Source organism: Synchiropus splendidus, chromosome 3 (genome assembly GCF_027744825.2).
Source record: "Synchiropus splendidus isolate RoL2022-P1 chromosome 3, RoL_Sspl_1.0, whole genome shotgun sequence".
Classification (NCBI taxonomy): Eukaryota; Metazoa; Chordata; class Actinopteri; order Syngnathiformes; family Callionymidae; genus Synchiropus; species Synchiropus splendidus.
In genome coordinates this window covers 5,557,552-5,567,646 of record NC_071336.1, presented here as the reverse complement: position 1 = coordinate 5,567,646, position 10,095 = coordinate 5,557,552, and the positions used below count along the sequence as shown (strand labels likewise).

At 43.9% G+C, this 10,095-nt stretch overlaps 2 protein-coding genes across 2 annotated transcripts; both read right to left on the bottom strand.

Moving 5' to 3' along the window:
* Nucleotides 1-925: 925 nt before the first annotated feature.
* LOC128756426 (uncharacterized) lies at nt 926-4,577 on the bottom strand. The gene is made up of 7 exons (XM_053860940.1): nt 3,706-4,577; nt 3,407-3,471; nt 3,117-3,304; nt 2,738-2,982; nt 1,709-1,767; nt 1,479-1,627; nt 926-1,399 (listed from the first exon to the last, which is right to left on the bottom strand). The coding sequence occupies exons 1-7, from the start codon at nt 4,534-4,536 to the stop codon at nt 1,314-1,316; spliced, it is 1,623 nt and encodes a 540-aa protein (XP_053716915.1). The 5' UTR covers nt 4,537-4,577; the 3' UTR covers nt 926-1,313.
* Nucleotides 4,578-7,790: 3,213 nt separating this feature from the next.
* On the bottom strand, nt 7,791-10,095 carry LOC128755392 (serine-rich adhesin for platelets-like). Its single transcript, XM_053858783.1, has 3 exons — nt 9,102-10,095; nt 8,466-8,777; nt 7,791-7,798 (listed from the first exon to the last, which is right to left on the bottom strand). Exons 1-3 carry the CDS (start codon nt 10,087-10,089, stop codon nt 7,791-7,793), a joined length of 1,308 nt encoding a protein of 435 aa, XP_053714758.1. The 5' UTR covers nt 10,090-10,095.

Here is a 10,095-nt window from a genome sequence, read left to right as displayed (position 1 = left end):
TCAGCTGACTTTACCGTTGCCAGTGACAGTGCCATGGGTGACATGTACACACAAACCACGGTGTGCGCAAAATTCAACTGTATGAGCATGGAAACGTACAGTGCTTCATCCCAACTCCTGCTGGCAACTTGCAGCTTTGGATCCCACAGCCGCATCACACAACAAGATGTTATTTGTTTATCTATCAATTTGAAGCAACTACACTCCCTGGAACTCTTACAATACATTGTGTATTTGGAACCATGATACCTCCATCATAAGATATCAGATAACACCTCAATAGTAGCATTTTCAGCAAAAAGTGTTCACAAATAGATGATTTCACTTCCAAATATAAGTGCGATTGACTGTGCTGCAGGGCACTTCTACCAGAGCGACACAGGCAGTATGCAATGAACAGGAAGTAAAATTATGAATATGTTATCGGTGATATTATGTAGCGCACAATGAACACTTACTGAAGACAGTAATGATTCATCAATATCACTGATTTTCAACAGTACATATGGGAGTTATTAGGTTATTAATAGTCAATATGTGTTCCCTGAACTATTGTGTAACCAAATGGTCTATATTGCTCCACTGTGTGGGCGAATATATATATTTAAAAGCCTCAAAATCAGATGGGTATTTGCCATCACATGGCAGAATCTTTGAGCCTGGTTGTGTTATTATTTTGACTTCTGGGATCGTGGGAACTGGACAATCGAGTTTTTTGGTCTTGTGTTTGTCTATGTTTTACATTTTTGTTTCATTGCATTCTATGCACTTTTTCGTACCTGTGTCGATGTACATGGTTTGACTGTCAAATGCCATTATTTAAAATAAAATAAAAAATTCACTGCACTGGTTTTAAAATGATGTGATGACAGAATGATGTGTGTGGACCTTTATGGACTGAATAAAAATATCACTGAATGACAGCATTAACCACACTTTTTATTATTCTCTTGCTTTTCACTGCAGCAATATCGGTTACATTAACAACTGCATATGATCATACAAACAAGAAAAGGTAATCGTACAAGGCTGACTAATCATGCTGGACAACTGGCATCATGATTTCAAAGCAACTCCACAGCCGAGAAACATCAGGAGGTTGTTTTCTTGCTGATGACCACGATGCAGCTGACTGGTGAACATGTTCACCAACATTGACGCGTTAGTTCTGATAAAATAAAGCTGACTTGAGATGTCGATTTTCCATCGCTTACAAGATATTGTGTCTGTACATTTATATTGGTCGCGAATCATTGTTCCCTATGAGAAGTCCCCTTTCAAACCAGTGATCACATTTGACATTGCATTAGAATTTACTGAGATGACAGTTTCCATGAGACCAGCACCAGGATAGCGGCAGTGAAGAGACTGACATTGTGAAGCACTCCACCAGAAATTACTGTAAGACATGCAAAATATTCATGTTATCAATGATCCGGACAGAGAACACGTGTGATCGAGCTCCCAATATCACTTACGTGTGCCGTCCACAGAAATGGATGTGGGCTCAATGTTGAACGCTGTGATGCTGGACGCTGCATCGATTAAGACTTGTGCAATCTCGCGGTCACTGGGCACAGATGAGGCTAAAAACCTCAAGTTCATTGTGTTAATGATTGATCCGTTTCTGCAAAGAAAAGTGGCCAGAACAGTGATTTGTTTTATGTCAGAAAGCTGTCAGTGGCCTTAGACCACAATTTCACATTACCTGAATGAAACCACAACCAAGGAACGAAATGATGTGATGGGCTCGAAAAGCGGTTCCAGCTACAGACACAGAAGACACAGAAACGTCAGGTTGAAGACAGCAGTTTCACTGATTCAACAACCATCACACATGTCTTTGCACCAGTCAGTCTAACTAGAAATAGACAGCAGGAAGCTCAGTTGAAAAGGTCCAGTGTAGTCGTGTATAGGCATGAATGGACTTTACAAACCTTTTCATATTTTACACAGCTTGTCTCAATGTTCCCTTGTCTCTTGGAAAGTTCATGCTAAACCTGAGGAGTTGCTCCAGTGATTCATGACCACATTAACTGTTCCATTTAATCCAAGTCTGAACTACTGGACAAATCATAATCTGCAGCACCAATTTCATAGACATTTCCCGCGAGGATGAGTGTGATTCCACAGGCGTTGGAACACACCCTTTTCAAAAACGGGAGCTGCCTGCTCTGTCTGTCCAGAGCTCCCGAGACCCTTTGAATCCTTATGATACCCCAGGAGACAACCTCAGTTCTAACCTCTTAACCCCCTGATTCGGCTTCTTTAATGGAGGTTGTGTCAGTGCACTTGGCACTTCAACACAATGTTATGGGGGTCCACCATCAAGTCCTTGGGTTGCCACTGTAATACTGTACAGCTAGTTTCACTCACTGCTAAGGTGAGCCACCACAGCAATGGAATTATGCACTAAGTGGCAGTTCGTGATGAGTTGTTATCTCATTTCCTATCTTCACCAAAGTGTCACCAAGGTATATGGACTCAGATCAGACACATGGCTTGTGCTCATAAGCAACTGCCATGAGCACAAAAGTTCACCACAGTCAGATCACAGAGACTATTCCTCACAGTAATGCCCAACCATTAATATATAATATGAACAATATTTGAAGATGTCAAGCTTGGAATGTGAAAAATATGCATTGACTAGTAAAGCAATAGAACAAAGGTATTCATGTCTGAAATGCAACTTTGTAAATCTCTGATTAATGACATCAATGAGTGAGTGACTTACCATGGTTTTAATAGTCGAAGCCCGTTGCGTAAATGCTGCTGACGATGGATTCAACAACTCACTGGTAAATGTTTCTCCAACAGATCTGAAGGTCACCACTTTTGTAGTGAGGGATTCAGTGACAGCAGCGGTTGTTGTTGCTTTGGTTGTAGCTTTCTTTGTCGTTGCACCATGTGCTGCATTTGAGGTTGTTGCTATCGTATTTGAACGTGCTATTGCAGTAGTTGACACCACGGTTGTTTTACCTATGAAGCAGTAATGTTAAAACATTATTGTAGTGAAGAATCTGGATATGTTGAGATACGTGTATGACAACACACATTTACGTTGCATGTGTATGCATTGGTGCATGAATGAACAAGTCGTAACAAGTACTTACTGACAATTCTGATGGATTCAGCATCAACAGAAAGGTTGAAGGTGTTATTTGAGTTTGTCACAGCTTCAACAAAGGCTTCTCGGACCATGTCTGAGGCTGGAATCGCACTGGCGGACGCAGAATTGTTAAACACCACCTCCACTTGTGCTTCGGTGTTAACAGCCCGTGTGGTGCCACCAGCAGCTGGACTGCAAAAAAGTAAATCACACAGTTACTGCAGCATTCACTTCAATTAACTGTTCATGTTGTGTTGGCATCAACCCCAACAGAACCAAAATATTTCCAATTACCGAAAAGCTATGACAACTGTGCGGATGTAGATGCCAGGGAAGCTTGTCCTGAAGATGAAGTCATACTGTGAATGGAAAGAAAATTGTCATTGCATTTTTTTCCAAAGTATAGTGCACTAAAATAATACAAAGACACTTTAATTTCATTCTGCAAAATCCAGTCCAGCTACAATAACTATCATACTGCATAACAACAATGACAAACACGTTTACCAAGCTCCTAACCATCAAAATATTTTTAGATTAAGTGCCCATATTGACAGATGATAACATTTTGAATCGGATATTTGGACACTCACCATGAATATAACCTCTCGTTGCAGATTGATGAATTCCACTGAGGTTGGATTTGTCAGGGCATCATTGAAAGGAACGATTATGACAAAAACCAAGATGACAATACGTTCAGGCTCTGGGGTCGTCTTTTCCAGTGTTGTTTCTGTGGAGTGTATTGTTGCTGGTTCCGTTTGTGTAGTTCCTTTGTGGAAAACTGTCTGCTGAGCTGCACTTGATGCACTGATATGAATTGTTGAAGCACCATCACCATGTTTTGTTGACTCAACTATAGATGCTGTTCTACTGGCTGCTGTTGATCTGCTTACAACTCCAGTGGCCATTGAGCCTCCATTGATAGTTGATATTCTGGGGCCCATTGATCTGCTCTCAATGGTTGATCCTCGAGCATCTGCTGTTGATCTTCCAGTGGACGATGACCCACCACCAGTCGCTAAATTGCCTCGACTTGTTGATGAAGTTTGAGTGATCACTGACTTTCCAGTTGTGGTTGATACAGCAGCGCTTCCAATTGATCCTCCAGTGCTTATTGACCTTACAGGTGTTGATCTGGTCATTGTAGTTGATCCTGTAGTTGATATTGAAGCAACAGATGTCTTTGATCTAGTAGTGTCAGCCATTGATCCTCCAGTGCTTATTGACCTTACAGGTGTTGATCTGGTCATTGTAGTTGATCCCGTGGTTGCTGTTGAAGCGACAGATGTCTTTGATCTAGTAGTGTCAGCCATTGATCCTCCAGTGCTTATTGACCTTACAGGTGTTGATCCGCTCATTGTAGTTGATCCCGTGGTTGCTGTTGAAGCAACAGATGTACTTGATCTAGTAGTCTCAGCCATTGATCCTCCAGTGCTTATTGACCTTACAGGTGTTGATCCGCTCATTGTAGTTGATCCCGTGGTTGCTGTTGAAGCAACAGATGTCTTTGATCTAGTAGTGTCAGCCATTGATCCTCCAGTGCTTATTGACCTTACAGGTGTTGATCCGCTCATTGTAGTTGATCCCGCGTTTTCCATTGAAGCAACAGATGTACTTGATCTAGTAGTCTCAGCCATTGATCCTCCAGTGCTTATTGACCTTACAGGTGTTGATCCGCTCATTGTAGTTGATCCCGTGGTTGCTGTTGAAGCAACAGATGTCTTTGATCTAGTAGTGTCAGCCATTGATCCTCCAGTGCTTATTGACCTTACAGGTGTTGATCCGCTCATTGTAGTTGATCCCGTGGTTGCTATGGAAGCAACAGATGTCCTTGATCTAGTAGTGTCAGCCATTGATCCTCCAGTGCTTATTGACCGTACAGATGTTGATCCGCTCATTGTAGTTGATCCCGCGTTTTCCATTGAAGCAACAGATGTACTTGATCTAGTAGTCTCAGCCATTGATCCTCCAGTGCTTATTGACCTTACAGGTGTTGATCCGCTCATTGTAGTTGATCCCGTGGTTGCTGTTGAAGCAACAGATGTCTTTGATCTAGTAGTGTCAGCCATTGATCCTCCAGTGCTTATTGACCTTACAGGTGTTGATCCGCTCATTGTAGTTGATCCCGTGGTTGCTATGGAAGCAACAGATGTCCTTGATCTAGTAGTGTCAGCCATTGATCCTCCAGTGCTTATTGACCGTACAGATGTTGATCCGCTCATTGTAGTTGATCCCGCGTTTTCCATTGAAGCAACAGATGTACTTGATCTAGTAGTCTCAGCCATTGATCCTCCAGTGCTTATTGACCTTACAGGTGTTGATCCGCTCATTGTAGTTGATCCCGTGGTTGCTGTTGAAGCAACAGATGTCTTTGATCTAGTAGTGTCAGCCATTGATCCTCCAGTGCTTATTGACCTTACAGGTGTTGATCCGCTCATTGTAGTTGATCCCGTGGTTGCTATGGAAGCAACAGATGTCCTTGATCTAGTAGTGTCAGCCATTGATCCTCCAGTGCTTATTGACCTTACAGGTGTTGATCCGCTCATTGTAGTTGATCCCGTGGTTGCCATTGAAGCAACAGATGTCCTTGATCTAGTAGTGTCAGCCATTGATCCTCCAGTCCTTATTGACCTGACAGGTGTTGATCCGCTCATTGTAGTTGATCCCGTGGTTGCTGTTGAAGCAACAGATGTCCTTGATCTAGTAGGGTCTGCCATTGATCCTCCAGTGCTTATTGACCTTACAGGTGTTGATCCGCTCATTGTAGTTGATCCCGTGGTTGCTATGGAAGCAACAGATGTCCTTGATCTAGCAGTGTCAGCCATTGATCCTCCACTGCTTATTGACCTTACAGGTGTTGATCCGCTCATTGTAGTTGATCCCGTGGTTGCTGTTGAAGCAACAGATGTCTTTGATCTAGTAGTGTCAGCCATTGATCCTCCAGTGCTTATTGACCTTACAGGTGTTGATCCGCTCATTGTAGTTGATCCCGTGGTTGCTATGGAAGCAACAGATGTCCTTGATCTAGTAGTGTCAGCCATTGATCCTCCAGTGCTTATTGACCGTACAGATGTTGATCCGCTCATTGTAGTTGATCCCGCGTTTTCCATTGAAGCAACAGATGTACTTGATCTAGTAGTCTCAGCCATTGATCCTCCAGTGCTTATTGACCTTACAGGTGTTGATCCGCTCATTGTAGTTGATCCCGTGGTTGCTGTTGAAGCAACAGATGTCTTTGATCTAGTAGTGTCAGCCATTGATCCTCCAGTGCTTATTGACCTTACAGGTGTTGATCCGCTCATTGTAGTTGATCCCGTGGTTGCTATGGAAGCAACAGATGTCCTTGATCTAGTAGTGTCAGCCATTGATCCTCCAGTGCTTATTGACCGTACAGATGTTGATCCGCTCATTGTAGTTGATCCCGCGTTTTCCATTGAAGCAACAGATGTACTTGATCTAGTAGTCTCAGCCATTGATCCTCCAGTGCTTATTGACCTTACAGGTGTTGATCCGCTCATTGTAGTTGATCCCGTGGTTGCTGTTGAAGCAACAGATGTCTTTGATCTAGTAGTGTCAGCCATTGATCCTCCAGTGCTTATTGACCTTACAGGTGTTGATCCGCTCATTGTAGTTGATCCCGTGGTTGCTATGGAAGCAACAGATGTCCTTGATCTAGTAGTGTCAGCCATTGATCCTCCAGTGCTTATTGACCTTACAGGTGTTGATCCGCTCATTGTAGTTGATCCCGTGGTTGCCATTGAAGCAACAGATGTCCTTGATCTAGTAGTGTCAGCCATTGATCCTCCAGTCCTTATTGACCTGACAGGTGTTGATCCGCTCATTGTAGTTGATCCCGTGGTTGCTGTTGAAGCAACAGATGTCCTTGATCTAGTAGGGTCTGCCATTGATCCTCCAGTGCTTATTGACCTTACAGGTGTTGATCCGCTCATTGTAGTTGATCCCGTGGTTGCTATGGAAGCAACAGATGTCCTTGATCTAGCAGTGTCAGCCATTGATCCTCCACTGCTTATTGACCTTACAGGTGTTGATCCGCTCATTGTAGTTGATCCCGTGGTTGCTGTTGAAGCAACAGATGTCTTTGATCTAGTAGTGTCAGCCATTGATCCTCCAGTGCTTATTGACCTTACAGGTGTTGATCCGCTCATTGTAGTTGATCCCGTGGTTGCTATGGAAGCAACAGATGTCCTTGATCTAGTAGTGTCAGCCATTGATCCTCCAGTGCTTATTGACCGTACAGATGTTGATCCGCTCATTGTAGTTGATCCCGCGTTTTCCATTGAAGCAACAGATGTACTTGATCTAGTAGTCTCAGCCATTGATCCTCCAGTGCTTATTGACCTTACAGGTGTTGATCCGCTCATTGTAGTTGATCCCGTGGTTGCTGTTGAAGCAACAGATGTCTTTGATCTAGTAGTGTCAGCCATTGATCCTCCAGTGCTTATTGACCTTACAGGTGTTGATCCGCTCATTGTAGTTGATCCCGTGGTTGCTATGGAAGCAACAGATGTCCTTGATCTAGTAGTGTCAGCCATTGATCCTCCAGTGCTTATTGACCTTACAGGTGTTGATCCGCTCATTGTAGTTGATCCCGTGGTTGCCATTGAAGCAACAGATGTCCTTGATCTAGTAGTGTCAGCCATTGATCCTCCAGTCCTTATTGACCTGACAGGTGTTGATCCGCTCATTGTAGTTGATCCCGTGGTTGCTGTTGAAGCAACAGATGTCCTTGATCTAGTAGGGTCTGCCATTGATCCTCCAGTGCTTATTGACCTTACAGGTGTTGATCCGCTCATTGTAGTTGATCCCGTGGTTGCTATGGAAGCAACAGATGTCCTTGATCTAGCAGTGTCAGCCATTGATCCTCCACTGCTTATTGACCTTACAGGTGTTGATCCGCTCATTGTAGTTGATCCCGTGGTTGCTGTTGAAGCAACAGATGTCTTTGATCTAGTAGTGTCAGCCATTGATCCTCCAGTGCTTATTGACCTTACAGGTGTTGATCCGCTCATTGTAGTTGATCCCGTGGTTGCTATGGAAGCAACAGATGTCCTTGATCTAGTAGTGTCAGCCATTGATCCTCCAGTGCTTATTGACCGTACAGATGTTGATCCGCTCATTGTAGTTGATCCCGCGTTTTCCATTGAAGCAACAGATGTACTTGATCTAGTAGTCTCAGCCATTGATCCTCCAGTGCTTATTGACCTTACAGGTGTTGATCCGCTCATTGTAGTTGATCCCGTGGTTGCTGTTGAAGCAACAGATGTCTTTGATCTAGTAGTGTCAGCCATTGATCCTCCAGTGCTTATTGACCTTACAGGTGTTGATCCGCTCATTGTAGTTGATCCCGTGGTTGCTGTTGAAGCAACAGATGTCTTTGATCTAGTAGTGTCAGCCATTGATCCTCCAGTGCTTATTGACCTTACAGGTGTTGATCCGCTCATTGTAGTTGATCCCGTGGTTGCTATGGAAGCAACAGATGTCCTTGATCTAGTAGTGTCAGCCATTGATCCTCCAGTGCTTATTGACCTTACAGGTGTTGATCCGCTCATTGTAGTTGATCCCGTGGTTGCCATTGAAGCAACAGATGTCCTTGATCTAGTAGTGTCAGCCATTGATCCTCCAGTCCTTATTGACCTGACAGGTGTTGATCCGCTCATTGTAGTTGATCCCGTGGTTGCTGTTGAAGCAACAGATGTCCTTGATCTAGTAGGGTCTGCCATTGATCCTCCAGTGCTTATTGACCTTACAGGTGTTGATCCGCTCATTGTAGTTGATCCCGTGGTTGCTATGGAAGCAACAGATGTCCTTGATCTAGCAGTGTCAGCCATTGATCCTCCACTGCTTATTGACCTTACAGGTGTTGATCCGCTCATTGTAGTTGATCCCGTGGTTGCTGTTGAAGCAACAGATGTCTTTGATCTAGTAGTGTCAGCCATTGATCCTCCAGTGCTTATTGACCTTACAGGTGTTGATCCGCTCATTGTAGTTGATCCCGTGGTTGCTATGGAAGCAACAGATGTCCTTGATCTAGTAGTGTCAGCCATTGATCCTCCAGTGCTTATTGACCGTACAGATGTTGATCCGCTCATTGTAGTTGATCCCGCGTTTTCCATTGAAGCAACAGATGTACTTGATCTAGTAGTCTCAGCCATTGATCCTCCAGTGCTTATTGACCTTACAGGTGTTGATCCGCTCATTGTAGTTGATCCCGTGGTTGCTGTTGAAGCAACAGATGTCTTTGATCTAGTAGTGTCAGCCATTGATCCTCCAGTGCTTATTGACCTTACAGGTGTTGATCCGCTCATTGTAGTTGATCCCGTGGTTGCTATGGAAGCAACAGATGTCCTTGATCTAGTAGTGTCAGCCATTGATCCTCCAGTGCTTATTGACCTTACAGGTGTTGATCCGCTCATTGTAGTTGATCCCGTGGTTGCCATTGAAGCAACAGATGTCCTTGATCTAGTAGTGTCAGCCATTGATCCTCCAGTCCTTATTGACCTGACAGGTGTTGATCCGCTCATTGTAGTTGATCCCGTGGTTGCTGTTGAAGCAACAGATGTCCTTGATCTAGTAGGGTCTGCCATTGATCCTCCAGTGCTTATTGACCTTACAGGTGTTGATCCGCTCATTGTAGTTGATCCCGTGGTTGCCATTGAAGCAACAGATGTCCTTGATCTAGTAGTGTCAGCCATTGATCCTCCAGTCCTTATTGACCTGACAGGTGTTGATCCGCTCATTGTAGTTGATCCCGTGGTTGCTATGGAAGCAACAGATGTCCTTGATCTAGTAGTGTCAGCCATTGATCCTCCAGTGCTTATTGACCGTACAGATGTTGATCCGCTCATTGTAGTTGATCCCGCGTTTTCCATTGAAGCAACAGATGTACTTGATCTAGTAGTCTCAGCCATTGATCCTCCAGTGCTTATTGACCTTACAGGTGTTGATCCGCTCATTGTAGT

Coding starts and splice junctions, on each gene's coding strand:
- LOC128755392 (XM_053858783.1), bottom strand. CDS start 10,089: ATGAGCGGATCAACACCTGTAAGGTCAATAAGCACTGGAGGATCAATG. Junction 8,778..9,101: donor TACAATGAGCGGATCAACAC/CTGTAAGGTCAA, acceptor GCGGATCAACAC/CTGTCAGGTCAATAAGGACT.
- LOC128756426 (XM_053860940.1), bottom strand. CDS start 4,536: ATGGCTGAGACTACTAGATCAAGTACATCTGTTGCTTCAACAGCAACC. Junction 1,628..1,708: donor TTGGTTGTGGTTTCATTCAG/GTAATGTGAAAT, acceptor TTTTCTTTGCAG/AAACGGATCAATCATTAACA. Junction 1,400..1,478: donor CATTTCTGTGGACGGCACAC/GTAAGTGATATT, acceptor CATGTCTTACAG/TAATTTCTGGTGGAGTGCTT.